The sequence below is a fragment of the Physeter macrocephalus genome, chromosome 1 (assembly GCF_002837175.3).
Source record: "Physeter macrocephalus isolate SW-GA chromosome 1, ASM283717v5, whole genome shotgun sequence".
Classification (NCBI taxonomy): domain Eukaryota; kingdom Metazoa; phylum Chordata; class Mammalia; order Artiodactyla; family Physeteridae; genus Physeter; species Physeter macrocephalus.
In genome coordinates this window covers 35,585,722-35,611,751 of record NC_041214.2, presented here as the reverse complement: position 1 = coordinate 35,611,751, position 26,030 = coordinate 35,585,722, and the positions used below count along the sequence as shown (strand labels likewise).

At 33.7% G+C, this 26,030-nt stretch overlaps 1 protein-coding gene across 6 annotated transcripts in view; it reads left to right on the top strand.

Annotated features, from left to right (window-relative positions):
• The window catches only part of DNAJC13 (DnaJ heat shock protein family (Hsp40) member C13), a 115,288-nt gene that overhangs the window by 30,135 nt on the left and 59,123 nt on the right, over positions 1–26,030 (top strand). For all 6 annotated transcript variants that reach the window (XR_008619089.1, XM_007116577.4, XM_055089772.1 and 3 more), the window contains 19 exons: positions 537–686; positions 1,425–1,466; positions 4,143–4,343; positions 6,453–6,659; positions 6,751–6,846; positions 7,222–7,313; positions 8,632–8,798; positions 8,907–8,986; positions 9,069–9,238; positions 9,690–9,789; positions 11,801–11,908; positions 12,611–12,766; positions 13,505–13,561; positions 15,751–15,872; positions 18,217–18,292; positions 18,566–18,661; positions 19,414–19,557; positions 22,789–22,871; positions 24,282–24,435. Coding sequence is in view for 5 of the 6 variants with exons in the window: in XM_007116577.4 (XP_007116639.1) it covers positions 537–686; positions 1,425–1,466; positions 4,143–4,343; positions 6,453–6,659; positions 6,751–6,846; positions 7,222–7,313; positions 8,632–8,798; positions 8,907–8,986; positions 9,069–9,238; positions 9,690–9,789; positions 11,801–11,908; positions 12,611–12,766; positions 13,505–13,561; positions 15,751–15,872; positions 18,217–18,292; positions 18,566–18,661; positions 19,414–19,557; positions 22,789–22,871; positions 24,282–24,435 (2,301 nt within the window). In the remaining variant the exon portion in view is untranslated. The remainder of the gene's footprint in view (positions 1–536; positions 687–1,424; positions 1,467–4,142; positions 4,344–6,452; positions 6,660–6,750; positions 6,847–7,221; positions 7,314–8,631; positions 8,799–8,906; positions 8,987–9,068; positions 9,239–9,689; positions 9,790–11,800; positions 11,909–12,610; positions 12,767–13,504; positions 13,562–15,750; positions 15,873–18,216; positions 18,293–18,565; positions 18,662–19,413; positions 19,558–22,788; positions 22,872–24,281; positions 24,436–26,030) is intronic.

Sequence of the window (26,030 nt, the reverse complement as noted above, 5' to 3'; positions counted from 1 at the left end):
AATTTGTAAATTCTTTATAATTTTAAAGGGAGCCTTGTTACTGTAATACAGGCGTACATAAGTCACAAGTGCAGTGGTTGGGAAATACTTGTCATGAAAGTAAGGTTACTGTCTATAAAGGCAAGACTAATGTGAATATGGATAAGTAAACATAAATATATTCTAGTTTATTTTAATTCTAAATTAGGTATGTTTTACAGATTCTTCTTTTTGTTGCTGTTTTTAACACATTTGTAGGTAATCATAAAATGCTATTCCCCAGTTCTTTTCACATCTATGTATTGTAATTGCTTTGGATTGTCATCAGTCATTGAAGTTGGAAAACGGGTAGGACTTCTTTATTGTCTCTGATGACTGAAAACTTTTAAAAGTTTGTTTTATAGAATTACTGTAAGACAAAACCGTTTCTAGGCCTCAGTACTGTTTTGTAAAATTTTCTCATTTAATCAGTGATTGTGAAATTAAAGTAGTAAAAATAAGTGTTGCATTTCCCCATAGTATAGCACAAGTTGAAAGAATTCCTTTCTTTTTGTTAGTGGCCTTATGGAGATATTTGCAGCATCAGCCCTGTTGGAAAAGGACAAGGAACAGAGTTCAACCTCACATTTCGTAAAGGCAGTGGAAAAAAGTCAGAAACATTAAAATTTTCTACAGAGCACAGAACAGAACTTCTTACAGAAGCATTGGTAAGAACCATTTCATGTTAATACACTAAATTTCTCTCTTCTTTTTCTTAATGAAACAGTTACATTAAACTACAGATATTAATGTTCTGAGTCCCTGTTCCCACTATGCTTATTTTTTTCTTATTGACCCTTAACTCGATACTGTGAAACTTTCACTTTTTTCTTACTGACAGGCTGGTTAATCCTTTATATTTAATAGTTTTTGTCTTTTTAAATACGTTATACAGAACAAAGTGGTTTTACGTTTAATTAATCTATCCTGTTTTTCAGTAAAATTTCACACACTTTTTATTGAATACCCTTAAACTATAACTTTAATAACATTTTTTGTAATAGATTTATTTTGGCTGCATTGGGTCTTTGTTGCTGCGCACAGTCTTTCTTTAGTTGTGAGTGGGGGCTACTCTTCGCTGCAGTGCGGTGGCTTCTCGTTGCGGAACACAGGCTCCAGGCGCACGGGTTTCAGTAGTTGTGGCGTGTGGACTCAGTAGTTGTGGCACATGGGCTTAGTTGCTCCGCGGCATGTGGGATCATCCTGGACCAGGGCTCGAACCTGTGTCCCCTGCATTGGCAGGCAGATTCTTAACCACTACGCCACCAGGGAAGTCCCTAATAACATTTTTTAATATCAGGGTTACCAAGTTGGGATTTTAACTTTGGATAGAAAGTACTGAACTGAAATGTGAGTCTTTCTTACCAATCTGTTGTTATAAACTATGCTTATATCTTCTCTTTCAGAGATTTAGAACTGATTTTTCAGAAGGAAAAATCACAGGAAGGGCAAGTATTTAACATTTATTAATATCTATCTTTATTTTTTCAAATGTTGTGCTTTAGAAATCCTCCCATGAACTGTGTGTTCCCTTTATGGCAAAGTTAAAGGGGAAAAAAATGAAACAACTTTAATGTCTCCTGATATCGTGTGATAGAGAGATGAATGTAATTTAACAGGAAACTCAAATATGAATAATTAGACTTATGACTGTTAATGCTGATAGTTGGGGAAAAATCTTCAGGTAGAACTCAGCATTAAAAACAATGCTTCATTCACGAAGTCTTTATTCAGTATTCTAAACAGCAAGAGAAGCTTCACGCTGCTGATAATACTTGTTAGACCATGCAATAGTTGTTTGGTGTAGGAGATTCCTATTTCAGAAGTATTAAAGTTTTAAGAATGTTTATGTATTGAAACTGTCTTATTACATGTTCTTGCACTGAATCTGGCCAATAATGAAGCTTTGCATGGTGCACTGACAGCTTTCAGGAAGTCATGGTTACTCATTAGAATTTAACTTTTCCAGGCCTTCTCTAGTCATGTTACAGCAGCATTTAAACTAAATCAGAGTCTTCTGGGGATGGTAAATGGGCGTTGCTACTTTTTTCACTCCCTTGAAATAGGGGGGGCGTAGAGTAATGTGTAAACTCATAGCACTGTCCAGAACGCTAGCTTCTGGCAGAAGGCAGGATCTGAACTCTCGTATGCTGGCAGCACTGTTCCCCTGTTTTTTTTAAAAGCCCTCATCCTGTATATAGATGTTCTGTTCTTGTTTTAGTATCCCAAAAGCCTCACTGATCTCAACTCAAGCAATTGACTGGTTGCCCAGGAGCCATTTAAAATAGCTTAATGGCATTTGGTGAGCTGCTTGTTTCTTATACGTGATGAGCCACAATCAGATTTATATAAATCATAATTTGGTATCCTTATTTTAGTTATTTTATGTTAGTGGGTGAGTTTTCTATATATCTCATCTGTTTGGAAAACAACTGCTTCCAGAAGCATACTTAGAGATTTTGTTTATAAGCTTCCCTTTATATCCATTAACTTCAGCAACTTAATACTTTTCAAAATTTTGCGGTGAAAACAGTATCCCTAGAAGATTGCCTGAAGGACAGCAGTTTTATATAAGTTGAATTTGGCCTCAGGCCTCTCATTGCCCCTGGATATACTCTAAATCAAGGTCTCTCAAGACTGCCTTGGCCTCCACAGTCCTGAAGGACAATGGTTTGTTTCCCTTGGCAAATCTCTTTACTTGACAGCTGATTATCAGCTGGAGGAATGGAGAATATCCTGTGCGAGTGGTCTGTGGGGCATGTAAACCAGTATAGTTGGGAAAAGCACCACATTTTGTGGCCTCCCTTCTACCCCCACTTCTGCTGGAAAGGTGTGGCACTGCTCCATCCTTTAGTTCAGAATCAAAGCTCTAAATATATTCTTGGGTTAATGCAGGCCTTTTTGTCTTTCTGCAGAATTCCTTTTATGAAACCATAATGTGCATGATGCCATAGATCAGTAATGCTGAGGGGATTGATGTGGTATGATCCTATGAACCTCATTGCTGGGTTTAATGTCGGGGTGTTAGCGGAGGTGTTTATTATCTAATGCCTTACTCTCTTTTCTGAACACCTGCAAGAGAATTTCTCTCTTATTTTAGTATTAGAAATAGTTGTACTCTTGAGCAGCAGCCGGTTTATTTTTACCTTAAGAATCATGAAACTGACCATGCGTTCCTCTTCATATTGATGAGTAGAAAACTTTGTGGTCTTTTTGGGTAGACAAGGGAATGTTCATTACACATCTGACATTTTGTTATCCTTATTTTCTCTTTGCCTCATTTTGCCTTTATTTTAAATTATTCTATACACATCATTTTGGTTAGCAGCCTCAACTAAACATTTTTTTCTTTTTAAGAGTAAAACTGGGTAGTAAATGGATGTTGACCATTGTAATTATTTCTGATACTAGGTACTTTAATTTACAAAGGAATGTTCTCTAAATGGAATTTTACTTGCTAATGAGATCAGACTTCTAACGATAAGTTTCCAATGGTGTGATTAGAAAAGCCTATGGTGTTTAAATTGAATACTGTAACAGCCCTGAAATGTGACTTAGCTCTTTTCTATATCTAACTTGGTTGAAAGAAGCATAGGGACCTCAGCACAGTGCTCTGTGATGACCTAGATGGGTGGGATGGGGTTGGGGGGAGATCCAAGGGGGAGGGGATATATGTATACATATAGCTGATTCACGTTGTTGTACAGCAGAAACTAACACAGCATTGTAAAGCAACTATAATCTAATTTTTAAAAACCCATCAACAAAAGTTGAAATCTTTTCTCCAATAGAACTCTTGAATAACATTTCTATTTAGGATTTCCCTAAAAAAATTTTTTTATAGATTTGCATAAAGGTGACTTAAAATAGTTTCACAAAATATTGTAACCCAAACCTTTGTTAATTGTAAAAGGACATACTGTCTTCAGTTAGCATGAACATTCTTAATTGAATAAACATAAACCTCCAAATGGCTAAAATAAAAATGATTTTAACAATTTGGATAGTAGCTCTACATATTTATAATTTTTGGTTGTTTCAGCAGTGACTGATAAGTTAAATGTAACTGTGTTTTATGGTAAACTTAAATATGAATCTAAAAGTATTATTATCTTTCTCTCTAGAGATATAACTGCTATAAGCATCATTGGAGTGATATAAGAAAACCTGTCATTTTGGAAGTAACACCAGGAGGCTTTGACCAAATTAATCCTGCAACCAACAGAGTCCTCTGTTCCTATGACTATAGAAATATTGAAGGCTTTGTAGATCTCTCTGATTATCAAGGAGGGTTTTGTATACTTTATGGAGGATTTAGTAGATTGGTAAGTAGTGTTTTTAAAAAGCCATTTTAAAAGGGACATGACCATTTGAAGGAAAGCAGAGTTAATTTTGAAATTTCCTGAGTCCTCAGGGAGGAAGTATGATATGTATTATGAGTGCAGGCTTTGGTATCAAAGAGACCTGAGCTTGAATCCCAATTTGCAGCTCTATAAAATGAGGAGAGTAATAGGTATGTTAATAGGTTTTTGTTATTGTTGTTTTTTGGATCGAATCAGATAATTTATGTAAAATGCTTAGCACAGTGTGTGGCTTAATATTCAATAAATGGTAGTTACAGTTTTATTTTCATTACTATTAATGTCTTACCTGAAGGTTTCTAAGCTTTCTTTGAAAAGGTATTTTAAAATCTTTTCTTTATAGTCTTCTTTTCTTTGCCCAGCTATTTGTAATCTGAAATCTGAATATTCATTGAAACTTCAAATTTGGAATTCATTGCATGTTTTTGTCTTGAAATTCTGAATTATATGTAAATTTGGGGGTACGGCAGAATGCCCTGTATGTTGGCAGTAGAAGCTGAGCTATAGAAGATGACCATCTTTTTTTATAAGAAACGTCCTGCCTTAATTAAATCCCACATCTCAAAGATGAGCATTAAGAGGGTCCACATGGAGAGGCTCAGCTGAACTTACTCTCAAGAATCCTTTCTCTTGAGAATTTTAATTCCTGTAGCTACCTTAATGTCCTGGGAACACTACTCCAAGATGTAGTGTTCTGTAGATAAATTATCCATCCCTGGGTAACAGAGCCAGGCAAGTCTTTTGGATATACAAGAGGCTAGAGCATAGCAAAAGGGAAGTAAAAAGAATGGTGGATGGGGTGAACAATCTGATTTACAAAATATGTTAACTCTTCAGAGTTATAGGCCTTTACTCATCCTAGATTTCACTGTTTACCCGGATGATGGGTACCATCCTAGTGTCCCTCATCTAGGAATGTACATGTAGACATTTTGTTACCTCTGAGTCTAGACCCAAAAGGTGAAGGCCCAAAGAGAAAATTAGTTCCTTCTCCCACCCTAAAGCAGCCTAAAGCCTGCTGTCATAGTGCTGTCCAAAGGTTTTTCTCTTCCCTGGGTGGTGGAAATTTATAATGATTAACGCCTTGGTAGAAAACATACCTAATTACAGGAATATGGCCTCACAGACTTTAACAGAATCACAGTAATTCACCAAGCCTTACAATGCATAAGGTAAACATTAAGGATAAGAATTATGACACTCCTCAGTTGCCAACATTTTTTATTGCTTGATGGCATCAAGCACTTTTAAATTTTAATCATACACTTTCTAAGCATACTGTGTGCCTTTTAAAAGACACTAGCTAAAATGAGACATTCACTACAAATATGAGACCATGACAGATCCATTCAGCAAACCTTCATCTGGTACCTTCTGCATCCATAGTGACTAGATACGCTGCTGGGAATAAAATCAGGTTTTAAAACATGATCTGATCCAGTGTTTCTCAGCAGGGTAGTTAGTGGCATTCTGGGCAGGACAGGTCTTTCTTGTGTGGGATTCTCCTACCCTGCTCTTCACAGGATATTAAGCATTTTTGGCCTCCAGGTACCAAATGCAAGTAGCAATATATCCTTAACCTTTGTAATACTCTCTGGAGGTTGGTTTGTAATATTCATAGGCCAATGACTTGTAAACATTTAAACATTCTTCAAGGTAATCTTGCAAGAAAGTCCACTATATAAAAACAGATGAAGTCAGAGCTACCTTAGTTGAAACTGGGAATCCTGTCCACATAGTACCCGCACCCTGATTGGGCTTAGCTGGGGTCCCTGGGGCCTCTTTTGGAATCCCCAGAGTGCTGTTTTCCACGCAGTGATGAAAACCAGACTCTGAGAAGTTAGGAGATAATTTCCATTCAGTGATTATTTTGCAAGGCTCTCTATCTCAGACTTTGTGATTTTAATTTAATAGTAGTATTTCAGCCACAACACACTGCTTATTTACTTCTGATAAGATCTACCTTTTTTTTGCTGGAAGTGCTCCTTCAGTCACTTTCCTGTGAGTTGATTTCACTATGGTCACATTTTAGTTATTTCAACCCTGACTTTTTAAATTTCAAAATTTGTGCAGCATTTATTTGCATCAGAACAAAGAGAAGAAATTATCAAAAGTGCAATAGATCATGCTGGCAACTATATAGGTATTTCATTGCGGATCAGAAAAGAACCTTTAGAATTTGAGCAATATTTGAATCTTCGCTTTGGGAAATACAGCACTGATGAATCCATCACATCTTTAGCTGAGTTTGTAGTCCAAAAAATATCACCTAGACATTCGGTAAGCCCATATGTTAAAAGTAAAAATTTGTTCATCTGATTTTGACATTTTTCTTCAATAATTTTTTAATATGTATCAATTTTGTTTGAAGGAACCTATAAAAAGAATTCTAGCACTTACAGAAACATGTTTAGTGGAACGTGATCCAGCAACCTATAATATTGCAACATTGAAGCCCTTAGGAGAAGTAAGTTTCAGCAATATTAGCTTAAATGAGAATTCTCCCTGTTGATAAATTAGAATAATTTTCTTTCTATTTTAATATTTTTAATGCCTAAAGAATAGGAAACAGGAAGAATCTGTATTTAATTCTTCATTATATTTATTGATCTTAGAACAATGAATATTGCAAAATTTATTTTCCGAGTATACAATGAAAACTTTTTATTTGGTATTGTGTGAAAATTTGAATGAGACTTTTAAGTGGCTCTTAAAGTCTGATATTATAAACAAGTTACATCTTTAAATACTGACTTTTGTCAGCTAAATGATGTGTAGTTTTTCTAATGAAATACTGTAAAACTAAACATCTTTCATGGAACTTGTGTTTTGTTTTCCTTAGGTATTTGCATTGGTTTGTGACTCAGAAAACCCACAACTTTTTACCATTGAATTTATAAAAGGCCAAATACGGAAATACTCTTCAACCGAGAGGTATTTTTTTAAATTCATCTAGCTTTTAAGATCCTAGTATGTGCAAGGCAAAGTGCTTCATTAAAGTGCTTCATTATATAAGTTATATTAAAATTATGTAACTTAGGAAAAGACGACTCTATTTTGTTGCATATGTAAAATGTCCTTCATTTAGTTTTCAAGTTTCTGAAGAGTATAAAAATGGTGACTTGATTTTAAATGAAAGAATGAAAAATAAAGTGTATTTCTGAAACTTACACTTTTAAAGTATTTAAAAATAGCACCTTTCACTTTCATTCTTAAATTGTTTGGATAATGGCAGCAAGTTACTTTAACATAAATATACTCAATGAAACTAACACAGCATTGTAAATCAGCTATAATTATGTGCAGGTTTTGTGTGGATGTAAGTTTTAAACTCCTTTAGGTGAATACAAAGGAATGTAATCACTGGATCATATGGTAAGAGGATGTTGAGTTTTGTAAGAACTGCCAAACTGTCTTCCAAAAGTGGCTGTACCATTTTGCATTCCAACCAACAGTGAATGAGAGTTCCTGTTGTTCCACATCCTCATCAGCATTTGGTGGTGTTAGTGTTCCAGATTTTGGCCATTCTGATACTGGTGTTGTGGTATTTTGTTGTTTCAATTAGCATTTTTCTGATGTCATATGATGTAGAGCACCTTTTCATGTGTTTATTTGCTGTCTGTATATCTTCTTTGGTGGGGTCTCTGTTAAGGACTTTGGTTCATTTTTTAATTGGATTGTTTTTCTTATTGTTGAATTTTAAGAGTTCTTTGTATATTTTGGGTAATAATCCTTTATCAGATATGTCTTTTGTAAATATTTTCTCCCAAATGTGGCTTGTCTTTTCATTCTCTTGATGAAGTTTCTTGAAAAAGTAAAACCATAGAGACAGAAGGAGATAAATGGTTGCCTTGGGGTGATGGAAGTGTACAAAAACTGGTTTGTGATAATGATTGCACAACTGTACAAATTCACTAAAAATTACCAGACTGTACATTTTAATTGAATGAATTTTGTGATTTGTAAGTTATACCTAAGCAAAACTGTTAAAAATAATCTTAAAATTAAAAAACAGGAGGAAAACGTTAACGATCCATTCCTTTAGTAACTCATACATAGTATGTAATAGCAAAGTGAAGAGCTAGTATTGGAATGTCAGGTTCTCTCCTAATGCCACTGTTCTTTTTAGCTTCCCTTGTACCCAGAGTGCTCCCCTGAGCAGGTAACCTGCTAAAGGGCCTATGCTGCCTTCTAAATCAAAATTTTCCTAAATTATCAATCCTAAAACCTTTTTATTTTTAACCTTGCTTAGAGATTCCTTATTAGCAAGTTTGCTGGATGGAGTGAGAGCCTCTGGTAACAGAGATGTTTGTGTAAAAATGACATCAACTCATAAAGGTCAACGATGGGGGTTACTCAGCATGCCTGTCGATGAAGAGGTAGAGAGCCTTCATCTCAGATTCTTGGCTACACCTCCGAGTAAGTATTGATTTAAATGTAATTGCATTTCCATCCATCTACTTAACAATAATTTAAGAAATATAATGCAGATCTCTAAATCTTTTTGAACATTTCATCTCCTTACAGATGGCAACTTTGCAGATGCTGTATTCAGGTTCAACGCTAATATTTCATATAGTGGAGTTCTCCATGCAGTAACGCAGGATGTAAGATAAATTGTATCATAATATGTTCATTGTCATTAACTTTTGCTATGGAAACTTTTTTGAAATCTTCTTCCTTACCTAGGGTCTCTTCTCAGAAAACAAAGAAAAACTGATCAATAATGCCATAACGGCATTATTGTCCCAAGAGGGGGATGTTGTTGCTTCCAATGCAGAACTTGAGAGTCAGTTCCAGGCTGTGAGGAGGCTTGTGGCTTCCAAAGCTGGTTTTCTAGCCTTTACTCAGCTTCCAAAGTAAGTTGCCTTAATTTTTTTCTTCAGAGAATTTGAACAACTCAAAATAGCAAATAATCAACAGTTTACCTCTTTATATCTGAGTAAAACCTGATACCTTTTAATATGGTGATATAGTAGTTTCTATTCATGAGAAATAAAAAAGGAAGGTGAATGGAAATGATATTTCTGACTTATTTATCCATTCACCCGTGATATTACTGACTCTGTTTTAGTGAATTTGAATGGGAAATTATATGCCTTTTAGTTTTAATTAACCTTAAAAAAAATCTTTCCCTTGAAAGAAAAAAATTATTATGATAACTGATATGTTCCAGAGATGGGATTCAGAATATGTAATTGCTATAGTAATGCAATAGAAACTTAAGATGATTTATGTTTTATTTTAGTAATAAAATAATAGAATAATGTTCAGACATTGCTACTATATGCTGTTGTTTTGTTCCACAAGGTTTCGGGAGCGTCTAGGAGTGAAGGTAGTAAAAGCACTCAAGAGGAGCAACAATGGAGTAATCCACGCAGCCGTTGATATGCTCTGTGCCCTCATGTGTGTAAGTACTAGTGTTTTTCTTAAGTAAACTTATTTTGTTTAAGTTGACTGATGGTTTAAACTTCCACAAATCCAGATTTTCATTGTACCAATTAAATTCAGTGTTTCTATATTTCCTAACTTGCTCTCATAGCCATCTACTTATTCAAACAAACATTTGTTCAGCATAAACTAGGCACCATGCTATGTACTAGAAATACAAAGATGTTAAGGCAAAGTTACTTCCTTGAAATTGCTAACAGTATAGTGAGGTAGGCATATGTATACAATATAAAGTAGTAGGGGCCATGGGATCCGTAAAAAGCAGCACTTAATTTTGGTTTTGTGATGAGGAGAAGATAAAAGATTCTAAGCCAGTCTTTCTGGAAGACATTACCTTGATCTGAATCTTGAAAGGCAGGCAGGTATTTTCTAGCTGTGAGAAAACTTTCCTAGAAAGAAGGAATAGCATGTGCAAAAGCATATTTGGGAAGCAGCAAATAATTGAATATGACTGGATCATAACGTATGTATGGGGGCACATGGGATTAGGAGTTATAGCTAGAGATGTATGCAGAGATAGCCATAAAAAGCCTTTTGTATCAGACAGAGAAGCAAGATTTGTATGCTTTAGTAAGGAACAACTGAAGGATTTTTCAACAGGAGTGATAACATAGCATGTTTGAATTTTTGAAAGCTCATGGATGGTATGTGGAGTGTAGGTTAGAGGTCAAGTTAAGAGGCGGGTAGAGCAAATTATCATGTAAGACATGAGATACTGAGGTAGGATGGGCTAAAGAAGGCACATTTGAAAGCTGTTTGAGAGGTAAAAATCTAACTTGCTGACAGCTTGTTGGGGGGGGAAAGCAGCTGTTCAATATAACTTTCAAGTTTCTGATTTATCTCAATTTTGTGTAGAGTATATGAGACTTTATTCCTTATATTAAGTGTTTTTAGGCAGACTTAGTGGTATACAGTAAACATAAGTAATCACTTGTTTCAAACCTTGCATTTATTCCCCAAAATGGATTTTATTATCTTTACTACAAATAATTCCATTAAAGAATTAGTGAGGGACTTCCCTGGTGATCCAGTGGTTAAGACTCAGTGCTCCCGATTCAGGGGGTCTGGGGTCGATCCCTGGTCAGGGAACTAGATCCCACACACTGCAACTAAGAGTTCGCATGCCGCAACCAAAGATCCTGCATGCCTCAGTGAAGACCCTGCATGCAGCAACGAAGATCCCGCATGCTGCAACTAAGACCCCGCATGCTGCAACTAAGACCCGATGCAGCCAAATAAATAAATAAATAAATATTTAAAAAATAATAATAATAAAAGAATTAGTGGAATAACTAGAACATAAAATAACAGTAGTGTGAAGTAAACACATTGAGACCTCATTAAAAATTAATGAGGTTTGCTGTGTATTTTACATGAATTATCTCATTTGAACTTCATAATAGCCCAGTGAGGTAAGTACTGTTATTCCCACTTTATAGCTGAGGAGAATGAAACTAAGAGAGTTAAAGTAATTTAACTGTATCTAAGCTTGGTTATAGTCAGTAGCAGAATTAGGATTTGATCTTTACTCTTAACTGTCATGCTGGAATCCTTTTTATGCTCTTAGTTTATTCTAGCAGTCAAAAGAGAATCATCTTGAGACCGGAAGTATTTACTGCTAATTTTAGTACTACTTTTAAATGCTAAGTTTTATCATTTCAAATTTATATTATAAAACTGGGGGAGGTAGAATGGATGTCATTTGCTTTTTAAGAAGAAGATCTGTGACTTTTTCTCTCAAAATTACCTTGTGCAGTACTATCTACAGTTACTTGTTAGGCAGATCATCCACAAAGTGTCATCAGACCCAGGAGAAATTATCACTTCTGCTCTCTTATCATGAGATTCCTTTCTGCCTTAAATTTTAAAGGCTATGGTTTTTAGTTTTTTCAGTGTTCAATGAGTACTCTTTATAAAGGACTTTTGTATGATGCCATTGCTTATGAATTATCACTGTTTTTAATCAATAGCCCATGCATGATGACTATGACTTAAGACAAGAACAGCTAAACAAAGCTTCTCTTCTCTCTTCAAAGAAGTTTCTGGAAAACTTACTGGAGAAATTTAATTCCCATGTGGTAAGTTATAATTAAATTTGTCTTAATGAGAGATACCATACATATTGAAAGGTATTGTTTAAGTACAGCATGGACAGTTTTTTATTTTTAAATTGTGGCCCTCAACTTTTGGTCAGTATTGGTTTAGCTTGGTCATTAATAATAAAATATTCTGTTGTAGGACTATATCCATTTATCTGGAAAGGATAAGTTGCAAAGCCTTTAAATTTTTACAGTTATATTGCAGAGTTTTGCTTTTTTTCTCTTTAAAAATGTCATTATGAAATAAGTTGCTTAAAAAAAAACTAAGGCAAATCTTTGTTCCTCAGTCATTAGTAACGTTTTTGGAGATGGGCAGTATATAACATCTAGAAGGAATATGAACAAATTGCCAGAGTTTTGCAAGTGTTGTCAAAGATTGCTTTTTATACAAATACACATTAACTTTAGTTATATATATGTTTGAGGAGTCTTGGTTGTTCTCTTGAAATTTGACAGAATTTTAATTATTTTCCCTTTGAGATACGGTAAGCACTGTGGATTTGATACATTAGTAAAACAAGTACTGCTTCCAGTAGTACTCATGTTAAGAGTACTTTGAAACTCATGTAGGGAAATTAAATGTTTACTTCTAACCTATAGAATAACAAAGAAACCCATCACTGCTATGTTTTAAGTGAAGCTCTCTGTCCTAAGCCAAGGCAATATGTTACTTTATTTCAGGATCATGGGACTGGTGCCCTAGTTATTAGTTCACTCTTGGACTTCCTTACTTTTGCCCTCTGTGCTCCATATAGTGAGACAACAGAAGGGCAGCAGTTTGATATGCTCTTGGAGATGGTAGCATCCAATGGAAGAACACTTTTTAAACTCTTTCAGGTGAGAGCTTATACTTTTATCAGATAACAACTAATCTGAGAGAACCACCTTTTGGGTCAGTTTGTTTTTAAAATAGTACATGTATGCTTCTGTGGTAATATAAATAAATATAGCCTAAGTACATTATCATTTTAGGACATTTAATTCCATGAATTTCTTTGTGTTTCACATAGAGCTCTGTTGATAGCCTTTGACCACTTTTTGACTCTGTTGCCCATCTTTTCCATCTTAGAAGTAGTGAAAAACTCATTTTTTTCTGTGGTAGACCCAAAGTTCCCTTTTGTAGTTTTTTGTAGTTCCCTACAAAATTTCCAAATAATAAGATGAGCTTTAGCAGGGCTGTTCGTAAGCAATTGAAAATATTTATTTCATATAATACCATAATATTTATTATGTATGTGTGTATATGATATTTATATTTTATATTTATATTATAAATGTCGATTTCTATTATTTTAATACCATAATTATTTGATATCATTCCAGTAAGTAGAATATATATTCAAATAAGCTGTTTTCTACTACTATAAACTCTTTGTTTTAAGTATGTGTGAAGCTGTATTGTAAGAATACCTAACATTTTTAAACCAAACTGTGAACTGACTTTGAGATGTAGCCTTTACTAATTTTATGGCTTATACCTTGAATAAAATTGTGTATCCCTCTTAAGAGCAACAGCTAAATATGTTGGGATAAGATTCTTTTATTCTATGATACTTTTTTCTCCCTATTTTGAAGCATCCTTCCATGGCAATTATAAAGGGAGCTGGATTGGTTATGAAGGCAATAATAGAGGTGAGAGAACAATTTTGAAATGTTAAACTTACTTGAATGTTGATTGGCTATTTTAACTTGGGCTGACAAAATTACCTTTCAGTCTTTTATGGAAAATATGCAGTTTTTCTGGGTAAGAAAAGTAATTTTAAATCCTTAGATTAGTTTTAAACTAGTTGCAGAAACAGTCCTCAATAATAAACTAAGAATTTAAAGTTCTTAAGTAAGTGGATTTGGAGCAAATGAATCTTTCTGGTTCTCCATTATTTGTTTGCTTTACTTTAAAAGAAAAGTTAGCATTTTTTCTCTCTTCCTCTTTTTTGGGGATGGTGGTGGTGATGGTATTGAAACTTTAGGTAGTGAGTTTATATGGAAATCTGTTAATGGAGTTAGTTTGTAGCCAAGTAATATCAAATAAGTATGGTAACAAAAAGTTCCTCATGTTAACCTGCATATGTAATTAAGCTCTAGAGATCAGGACATAATATTGGTGGACATGAGCTATTTCTTCTCCAGGATAGTTGCTTTAGCCTTATGTTTTTTGGAAGATAAGATGGGGCTATGAATGTGAACTTACATACTGGATGTTTACAATATCAGTCTAATGGCTTTTGATTCTTGTATTCTTTTTTTGTCATAGTAATAATTTGGTTAAATTGTAAGAGTGTTTGCTCCTTTTATCCAAAAATTTTGCCATTATAGCTCATAAATATAACAAGTAGCTAAATAATAAGCACAGAATTAGTATACTCATAAGCAGCTATTAAAAAAATTATATATAGACATTAGATTGATTGGAACATCAGAGTTTATTTGCATTTTTAGTGTATCCATGCAGCTAAAGGCTAATTTTCCCCCTCCAGCTAATGGGTTCTATGCTCAATATTAGCTTCCAAAGTAAGTACCACATCTCTCACTTACAGAGCTTGAAGTAACCAAGGACAGTTAGGACCGTGAGACCATACAAAAGTATCTTCCTGACCTTGATCCACTATATTGCCATTCATTCAGAAATATATATATTTATATATATATATATATATTTTTTTTTTTTTTTTTTTTTGTGGGATGTTCCTGGGCCAGCGATTGAACCCGTGTCCCCTGCATTGGCAGGTGGATTCTCAACCACTGTGCCACCAGGGAAGCCTGATTCAGAAATATTTAATGAGTGGCAGGTATAACCAAAAAGCCAACTTTGACTTCAGTGCAAGCCACACGTATCAGATTCGTAGCCAGTGACTACAGCCAATGTCTGTGTAAGGAAGGCTTTATTTATTTACACTGAAATCCTGGCAAGTATCTTAAATTATTGTTTTCTGATTGTGAAAGCAGTATATGATCTTTTAAGAAACATTGGGTTGTTCAGAAAAAAAAAAAGAAAGAAAGAAATCACCTGTATTTTTACCATCCAGAGACAACTGCTATTAGTATTTTGGTAAATTTCCTCTTAGACCATGTTCAAAATTATATATGTACATATACATACTATGTATATTTTATATACATACTACATGTTCATTTGTGTCAAAATGATATATGTACATATTCATACTGTGTATATTTGTATACTTACTGCATATTCAGTTATTCTATTGTACTTTTTTTCAATAACGTGAGCATTGTTACTTTTCGACAGGTTGTCTTAAATATCACACTGCTTGCTTAATTCATAATTCTATGATTACCTTTGATTAATAGTTCTATCTGTCCTACCCTTTTGTCAAAGTGAGTCTAAATAAGCAGAGTGACATCAGAATAGAAAGAACTACCTCAGTACCACATCATTCTTTAAAAAAGATAAAGAATTGTGTTCACCATGAAAATGAATATATCTTTAATAACAAAAGCAAACCAGGTTTGCAGATGCCTTTGGTAGGAATTGCTGATTTCTGTGAGTCACCTCTCCCCTTCATTGGCTGATATTATATATACTCATGGAATGAACCTAATTTTAATATTAAGCAAAGTATAATTCATAAGATAAATTTATCTGGGAACATTTAAACCTCATTCCAAAGGCAAATAATATTTTTAAGTGACTTATACTACTATTTGCGTACGTTATTTTTGGATAATTGAAGTGGCATTTTTAATTTTTATTATATTGTATACTGAATAATTTTATCTAGAGATGTTAAATTAGTTTTACAAAATCAGGATAGCTTGCTTTAGATTGTTGCTCTAGGGATCATCTTACCCTTTTTCCAAAGGAAGGTGACAAAGAAATTGCTACAAAAATGCAGGAGCTTGCCCTAAGTGAAGGTGCCTTACCTCGACATTTGCATACTGCGATGTTCACAATAAGCTCAGATCAAAGGATGCTTACAAATAGGTAGGTTAAATTTAATTTGCTATAAGTTAACTTGCTGTTTAGAGAAGGGGTTCAGATATTATGTAAAACAAACAGAATTAGTCTTTGGATTGCATAAATGTTTCATTTTCTTTTGATGCACCTAGTTCTTTTCCTTTCCTCATGGAAGGATTTTACCCAAATGATCATTGTCCCTATCCCTGCATAACTTGGGAAGAAAAAAATAAAACTGCTTTTTTTTACCCCCACTCTCCGCTCATCAGGCTCTATACCCATAGTCATGGGACTGGAACATGGAAAAGAGTGCCTAGTAGCTTATGGAACTAGAGCCACATGTCCCCAGGGTTTTTCTCCTTGTATTTCCTCCTGGCCATCTTGCATGTAGATGACTCACCTAGTCAATTTTCAAATAACTTTGGTCAGTTAGGTACTCTAAGAATAAAGAAAACTTTAATATCTAACCAGCCTAACCTAAGCCTATCCTAAATCTCTTGTAGTTAAACAATTTTCCCTTTGGCAAGTCTGTTTTTTTTAATATAATAATCCTTCAAATATGAGGAAACACATAAATCTGTTTACTCCAGGCTATATGAATTCCAGCCCTTTTAATTTTCTTTAAAATTCCTGACATGTGATCCTTTCCTATATCCTTAGCATACCATATTACTACTCATGACTCATATTAGTTAAAAAAATATATATAATAAATGTTTTAATCATGTTCTTTTTGACTTTTTGAAATAACATAAATTGTTGACTTAGGCTTACTTTGTTATGGAAATATAAATTTCCTTTCTTTATCACCTATGTTCAGTTATTGGATGTTGTAGTATGCTGCCCTGCCAATAGTTTTCTGCTGTTTATACTATTATAAGAAGCTATCTGCATCCCTTACTTGTAAATGTTAGTCACAAAAGTAGTCTTCTGTGTTGCTTGTGAGGATAAAAAGATATAAAAGGAAGGTTATTTCCTTGGTCTACTGCCTTATTAGCAATGCTAAGCACCATCTTTCGTTACACTAGAAACTATTTGATGTCTAATTCTATTAAACCCCTTCATGTTAGCCCTTTGCTTCTTGTGTTCCTTTTTATTATAATCGCGTTCCCTACTGTGATCAATCACAATATTGAAAAGCTGTCAAATTATAATAGAAATACTACTTTTCATTTGCATTGCTTTATCTTTTACAAATTGCTGCCATAATATGTTATCTCTCTTATCCCTAATTAAAACCTTTTTAGGAATCATTGATAAGATACCTACCAAATGCCAGTGAAGGAAATTACAACTGTCATTACTTCAATATTTTAGCTTCCAAATAGGCATAAGAGTGAACAGTTTTAGTAGTGGTTTTGTGTGTGTGTGTGTGTGTGTGTGTGTGTGTGTGTGTGTGTGTGTGTGTGTGTGTGTCAGAACAAAGCACAATTTGGGTTTTCCTATTGAATTTTTTCTTCTGGGAATGTAACATATATAAATACATAAGCCTGTAGATGGTTGTTTGGTTATTCCCCTCACAGGTTTCATGCTCATTCTTATTGCAAATGGCATTTGAATCCTTATGAAAGCACAGAATGGTCTGTGGTGAATAAAATATATACCCTGTTTGTGAGGAGCTTCCAGTCTGGGTAGCAGGTATCATCGTGGGGATTAAGATTAATAAATGACTAAGTCATAGCTTCAGCGTGGATCTTAGATTTTCACTTTGAATCGAAATGTGCTTTTAGCTCAAAAGTGCTTTAAGTCTTTGTTCATACTCCAAAACTGAAAATATTTTATATCTCTGACCTTGTCAAAAAGTATATATTAGAACATAGTTGATTTTTGCTCATGTTCAGAATTCCAAAGAATTCCAGAATGCTGTGGTCACTATAGCAGGATTTGTTATACAAACTTAATTATATTATCAAGTCTAATTGTTTCCCTATCTTTAAAAGTGGTAAGAACCTACTTCTTCATGTTCAGGTCCATTGAAAATTAGTGAGTTCATCAAGGAAGCATTTTAGTTTGGAGAAAATACTAAAACATTAGTAGTATTTGAATTAACTATCTCATACATCTCTCCAAATTAAAATATTAATTTTTAGTATTTAACATCAGAATGATTTTAAAAACTTTTTATTGGAGTATAGTTGATTTACAATGTTGTGTTAGATTCAGGTGTACAGCAAAGTGAATCAGTTATACATATACACATATCCACTCTTTTTTACATTCTTTTCCCATATAGGTTATTACAGTGTTGAGTAGATAGAATTTTTTTTTTTTTTTTACTATAGTCTTATTTCTTATATTTTGTTCTTAAAAATTCCTTTTTGTTCTACCTGAGATAAAGAAGCAAACCTTTCTCAACGTCTGCTTTTTTCAGACAGCTGAGTAGACATTTAGTGGGACTCTGGACAGCTGATAATGTAACTGCGACAAACTTGTTGAAACGCATTTTGGTAAGTCAGTTGAACAACTGGAGAAATGTGTATATTCTTGCCCAATAAAATTTCATTGATAAGTTGTTTATACTGTTAAGGGTTTTTTTAGTTTATCTGTTTGTTTTTAATATAAAAGATACTTATCAAAGGAGTTGTCATATAATAAATGCTATGCTTAATAGCTAAATCATAGTATTAATTTATTTGGGTTTCGAAGGCTAGGTTTTTTTTGTGTGTGTGCAGTTGTTTTGAAAATGGATTTTAAATTTTGTTTTTGTTTGTTGTTTTTAGCCACCAGGCTTGCTGGCTTACTTGGACAGCTCAGATCCAGTTCCTGAGAAGGATGCTGATCGGATGCATGTTAGAGATAATGTGAAAATAGCAATGGTAAATATGCTTGTCCTGAGTATCTTTTCCGGATGAAAGAGTACTTTTTTCCGAAACACATGTTAAATAGTAGTATTCTTTTAAAATTATTATTATTAACAGCTTTATTGAGGTAAAATTTACATCCCCCAAATTTTAACCTGTTTTTAGTGTCCAATTCTATAATCATTACAGTTTTGCAGTTATCACCACAATCTAATTTTATGAATAATAATAATCTTGTATTTTTTTTCTCTAACTCAACATATTGGTACATTCACGAATGGATTTTTTTTTTAAATTTCATATGTATAAGGTGATATTTCGCACATAATATGTAATTGAAAAATGTTGGTGAAGGGCCAACACTGAAAAAAATAATTCATGTAGGGCTTTTTTTTCTTTACAGAGCTATCTTAATTATTAATGTTGGGCTATCTTTGAGAAAATTACTTAACATCTTTCAAGATATGCTATTATAATAATGTCTTATATGTGTTCTTTTCCTGTCTTCACCCCACTTCTGTCTGCACCCATCTCCCACTTATATCTTGCCATCCCTCTAAAAGGATTCATCTTGAAAACTAGGTAGAAAAGTTTAAGATTTCTTGGACAAAACGTATAATTTGTTGTAGAAATTTTCACCTTGTTCTTTCACTATTTTTTTTCAGTATTCATTTAATCATGTAAAATAGTGCAACTTGGCTTTAATTAGATTTTTAAAATAAATTTGAAATTATAGGAGTGTAATGGAATTCAATTTTATTTTATAGGATCAGTATGGAAAATTTAATAAAGTTCCAGAGTGGCAAAGACTAGCTGGTAAAGCTGCTAAAGAAGTTGAAAAATTTGCCAAAGAAAAAGTGGATCTTGTGTTAATGCATTGGAGGGATAGAATGGGCATTGCACAAAAAGAGGTAAAAATAAAGTCTTCTTCCGAATTTCTAGCACTTCCATATATCCTAGATTACTTCAATTGTTGCTGTTCACAGAAATGGTGCAGATACTTTTGACTGAACACCTGAAGAAATGTCACTTAATTCTGATTATATTTTTATATAAATTTTTCTTAATTCATAGTTTTATGAATCAGTGGTTAGGATTTTAGTTAGTTAATCTAAAATTCCACTCTTTCTTACATAAGTTTCTTCCATAACTTCCAGTTTCCAGACTTTTAAATTCATATGTATCTTTTTCCTTCCTTCTCTGAACTTTGTTTTGTAGCTATACAAATAAAGTTGCCCTTCTTGTTTAGCTTTTTTATTGAGAGCTATCTAGACAAGTATTTTGAAAATAAGATTCACATTGTTAAAATTAAATTTACTATATGTACTTAAATTTCAGTATTATTAGCTCCTCAAATCAAGATCAGATCTGAAACAGTTTTAGTCTCATTTTTCAGCATGTAGTATGTGCTACAGAACCTAATCCAGTAATGTTCATCCTTCTGTCTAGGATAGAATGTGCAGTGGTTAAGAATGATTTAAGGTTTCATGTAAAAGTTGACTTGATCTCAGTTTTTGTTGACCACACTTATATTCTTTCCCTTTAACCATCTCTGTATTTAGGGTAACTATTTTCTTATTCAAGGAAAGTAATATAAGTAACTTTCTGAAACAAACATGTTTCATATGAATTTCCAGAATATCTAAACATAAGGCATCAGGTGCGACAGAACAGAAATATTATTGTCTTGTGTGTCTATCTGAAATTGATACCAAAATTGAGTTCTTTAGAAGTTGAGCATAATGAATTAATGCTAATTTGTATGAGTGACATATGCACTATAAAGAATCATTAAACAGGCTTTCAGAGGTCTAGGATAGTAAAGAGAATACTGAACTTTGAATTGGTTAACCTACATCTGAGCCTGGTTGTGTCACTTACTACTAACCCATATGGCAAGTTACGGGTTTTCAGAATTTCACTTTCCTCTTTCATAAAATCAGAATAACAGTACCTCCCTTCTCTGTCCTTTGGGGTTGCTTCGATGTACAAGGAAGTCAATAATAAAAGCACCTCTAATAAAAGACAGTGCATGTCTTGTCATGATAATATTGCTATAGCATTTGAAAATTGAAAGTCTGTAGATATGAAATGAATTATTTTCACAGTTGTTAAAAATTACAAGCTTTTGGCTTCAGGTAGTTAAACCCATTTCTGAAATAACAGTTGTTTCAAGCTGTTGGGTATAATTATACTGAAAATAAGTTTTTGGCATCAGATTTCATATATAACATCCAGCATACACTTGAACACAAAGCTATTTTAGCTAGAAATGTGGATAGCATCTGTTATTTAAAGATAAAAAATTCAGAGGGAAAACAATGTATTTTTAATATCAATAATGTTTTATTGGTCTGTTGGTTTCATTTACATGAGGTGTTATCTAAAGTGCTGAGCAATTATTTCTGCCAGGATACTGTTTTCAACATTAATTTCTTTATGAAACAGTGAATAATCTTTGTGACTATTTTATTCGTAGAAATATTAACACCAAAATATCTAATTAATGAACCTGTGCTTTAGCTAAAGAATTAACCATTGTCTAGATTAACTGTTTAGTCTTAAAATGAACTGCATTTCTTATATAATCAGAATGTTTAGGGAGTCAGTTCCATTTGTAGCTAATGTTCTTTGTTGGATTAATAATAACCTTTGGCTAATGTATAAATTTGCTTTTTTCTTATTTATGTTATTTTCAGTTTAGGGATTTGTTTAGCCAGTTAGCGCTTTTAACCTAAGTCTCTAAATCAGTCAGCTTAGTTTATGGAGAGCTGGTTGTCCTTTTTCTGTATAGTGTTTACATTTTCATAACTCTAGACTCCCAGCTTTTTGTCCTGAAGGCAGGGGAAATTGAAAGTAGTACTTGATTAGAGGTTTTAAGGAAGGGTTTGTCATTAAAACTAAAAATATGAACTATTTATATACTTTCTTCAAGTCACCTAACATTAGTTTTCATGATAGTGCACAGAATTAAAATTTGTAGGGAATATTTCCTTAATTAATCAATGTTTTACATTTCAAACAGCATTTATTTTTTAAAATTTACTACTTTACCTTTTTTCTTTCTGTGATATCTAGTCTGTTTTCTTGCTTTATTTTATATGATTTGCCACTTCCTTAATGAAGTTACAGACTTTTATGTTTTAATCTGTAACTGCTTTCTACTTTTTGCTTCTGTCACATTGAGGATTAGAATTTTCATGACTTTTCAATATCTACACGTTTTGCTTGGAGCAAAGATTCTTAACCTCCAGTCCATATACAGACTTCCAAGAAATCTTTGAAATCTTCCCCTCCATTTGTAAACCTTATGTATGTGTCTTTCTCTGGAATAGGACCATAGCTTTCTTTGAATTCTCAAATGGGTTTATGACTGCCTAAAATTTGAGTCATAGACTTCAGAGAAGCAGGTGGGCCTTTTTCTGTCTTAAAGATGATTTATACTGGTGACATCCTTGTGGAGTTTGTATAATAGAGATAGCATAGCAGATGTAGGCTCACTCTCTTATTTTTATTTCATTTAAATTTTTTTTCCTTTTTTACAATTAAATTCAGGACAGAAACAATATGGTGAGTTTAAGTCCCTGCTACATGTGTGAAATGCATTAAACTGCCTGCATGTGGAGTTGTCTTTGATATTCTCTGTCTAGTAAATTAAAGTCTCACTTCACATGTGTCTGAATGTAGATACTTATTTCTTGTCCATTAGCTATTTCAATTTATACTTGCTCCTGTTGGCTTTGGTAGCAATTTAATAACCTATTATCTTTTGTGTTTATTGTTTTGCCATGATTTTTGTATTAACTGCATGTAAATGTTTAAAATAAGTCACCTGTTTTTGACTGTTGCAAATTTTATTAGTCATCACTGTAAACGTTAACAAAATTTGGATTTGAAACAATAACTTTAGGCTACATGGAAAATATTTCAGCTACACTATAGAAATATATGCTGGCAAAGTATTATATTGTGATATAACCTAATATTCTGTATTCATATTTTATAGATTTTGTTTCATTAATTTTGTGTCTGCCAAAATTTGATGAAGGAAATGTTTCTCATCGCTTCCAAAGTGATGATATTCTGACTGAGCTTATTTGGTAGCTCCAGATTGAGCACTATGAAGTTTTTTTCTTTTCCAGAATATAAATCAAAAGCCAGTAGTTCTTCGAAAGAGAAGACAGAGAATAAAAATAGAAGCAAACTGGGATCTCTTCTATTATAGGTAAACTTTAGGCCTCTTTTCCAATTAATTAAATTTGGTATTGCCAAATTTAATTTTTGGACAGTTGTTTTTTTGTTTTTGCCTGAATCTAGTGCTTTATGCTACAGGTATTTTTATGCTCTCAGGGTCAAGAATTATATAACTGTTGAGATTGGTATGATTAGTGATGCTTTCGTAAAATTAAGACCTTTTATAGAGTGTTGGTAGTCTGACGAGCCAAAGGTACTTTTAGCATTTTATTAAGGCTTAGAGATGGTTACTTTAAAACACTTTATCATGGCTTAGAAATAACTGTATTATAACTTCTTTCAGCCTTGTTGGAAATAGAGTCTTTAAAGAGTTGGATGATGAAACCATAAGGAGGCTTGTGGGAAATGGGTGTCCAAGTTAGCTGACCTCATATACTTTTCCAGCCTTTCTAATATGGTAACCCCCCCTCCCCATCTACTGCTCCCACCACCTCCCCAGCACCCTCCACCTCAACACCCTCCCCACACACACAGTCATACACACATAGAAGGACTTTGGAACATTTTGGGGAGTTTGCAAAAACTTTTTTGAGATAACTCACAATACTCAGTCTGGAAGCCGACCTATTGATTATACCTTGGTTAATAAGGGAAAATATGTGCTTTGGGAACTTCCCACAGTACTCTAAAAGTGTAGTATGTATATAGTACAGCCTTAAGAATATGCCTTGATTTTCTTCCTCTGGAATCCCTCAGTTGTGTTGTCCTCCCTAGAATTCCCTTGGAATTCTGGCATCAGACTTTTTAGGAGGATTGCAGTTTGAAAGTGAATGGGTATAAAGCCCACCCACCCCAGTTCAGACTTGAATTCAAATTTATTATGATAGTTAAATAATTTCATGAATTAAAGGAAGGTATTTTGAAAATATCAATCAGAGCTTGACAGTTGAGCAGTATTTTTTCTTGGGTAGTTTGTAAGGTTCTAATCTAGAATGTTGCTCATCCCACACATTTCATACTCAATTATCCAGAAATTCTTATCCCCAACCTGTAATTTGGTATCTGTTTATAATTCTGACTGGAATTTATATTAGCAATAAATATTAAAATTGAAATATCAGTTCCTTGTTTTAAAATCCACACAGATTTGTCTTATAGTTTGGCTTCATTTTTTCCCCCAGCATTTTATAATGAAAACTTTTAAACATAGAGAAAAGGTGAAAGAATTTTACAATGAGCACCTGTATACCTGTGGCTAAATTTCTACCATTAACCTTTTACTATACTAACTTTACACAGTAGATTTTATTTTCTTTCTTTACGCTTGCTAAAGTTTATTAATTCCGCTGTATTGTTGCTTATTATAAGTTTTAGGGGAGATTTATAGATTTTTAAAACTGTTTATTGCTTCCCACTATTTTCTGATTACATGTATATCTAGGTTTGGTCAGGACCATGCCAGGTCAAACTTAATTTGGAATTTCAAAACACGAGAAGAATTGAGAGATAGTCTTGAATCTGAAATGAGAGCATTTAATATTGATAGAGAGCTTGGTAGTGCTAATGTGATCTCCTGGAACCACCATGAATTTGAGGTAAATTTTAATTTTTGTAGTATAGTAGTTTTTTTTTGAAGGATGTATTAGTTTTGGAGTTTTTTTTTAATTTGTAGTTGTTTGACATATATCTTTACCTTTCACTCATAATTTTATGAAGGAAATATTGGAAAACTTTCATTTTGCCTGAGACGAATGAAAAATTAATTTTGTTTAGTACCTCAGCTTTGTATGTGAAAATCATGTAGGAGTCAATAAATTTGATCCTATGCATTCTAGATCTGTTCCTTGCTTTCTTTCCCCTTTAAATTATTTGTTGAAACATAGCCTGTTCTTATTTCTTGTAGCTTGTTTAATAGACTTTTCGTGGTAATTTGATTCCGAATGTGGCCATTTTTTTGCTGCTTAATTAAAATACTGATGTGAAGAATGACAAAGTAAGAAGAAACATGTTGGTGGTAGATAATCTTGTGTGTGTGTGTGTAAATTTTTATTATAGGTATAAATTTGAGTATGTTTGTGACCCTGCCGGCTTTGCTGTTTAACATTTTGCATTTCTTAAACATGTTAATGATTTGTTTTTGCTCATTCCCACCTCTTTGTGAAAACTTTCTTTACTTTGGTTTTGGGAGTCTGTATTCTCTGGGATTTTCTCCTTCACTGTCCATTCCTCCTCCTTTGCTCATCTTTCCTTATTGCCCCAACTGCTAAATGCTGGTTGGCCCCGAAGGACCAGTTCCTGGGCTTCTTTTCATTTATATTTATTGCCTCTGTGATCTCATCCTTTCTCATGGCTTAAATGTTTTTTATTTGCTGATGGCTTCAAGATTTTTATCTCCTGCTTAGACTTTCTTTCCTAGACTTCATACTTTTATCCTATAAATTGGATATATAATAAGCTTCTAGAACTTAGCTGTAAAACTGTGCTTTGGTTCTTCCCTCAAACCTACTTCACTTGCAGTCTTTCTGATCTTAGATAATGGCTATTCCTTATTTTCTAGTCAAAACCTTTGACATCATCTTTTTTTCTTATGCCCCAAATTCAGTTTGTCAGCAAGTCCTATTCAGTGCACCTTCAAAATTTACCCAGAACCCAGCCCTCTTCTCTATGGGATTGTAGCAGTTTCCCTGCTTCCACCATTGCCTTTCTGTAATCTGTTATCAACATAGTAGCAGTATGATCTTGTTATAATGTAAGTAGATCTTGTCACTTCTCTGCTCCAAGCCCTCTCTGGTGCTCTTATTGCTTCCCAACTCACTTAGTAAAAAGCCTGGGTCTTTAAAATAACTTACAAGACAAGATCTGTACCCCCTAAATCCAACCATTGTTTCTTTGATCTCATCTCCTGATATTCTCACCATTGCCTGTGGCCACACTGGCTTCCCTGAAAACACCAAATTCATGTTCTTGATTCAAGGTCTTTCTACTTGGTGTTCCCTCTGCCTAAAATACTCTTTTCTACAGAGAGCCTCATTTTCTTCAGGTCTTTTCCCAAAGGTTGTCATCTGAGTGGGCCTTCCCTGGTTAAAAATATAGCCCTCTTCTCCTGGTTAAAAATATAGCCCTCTTCTCTCTCTCTCTCTCTCTCTCTCTCTCACACACACACACACACACACACACACACACACACACA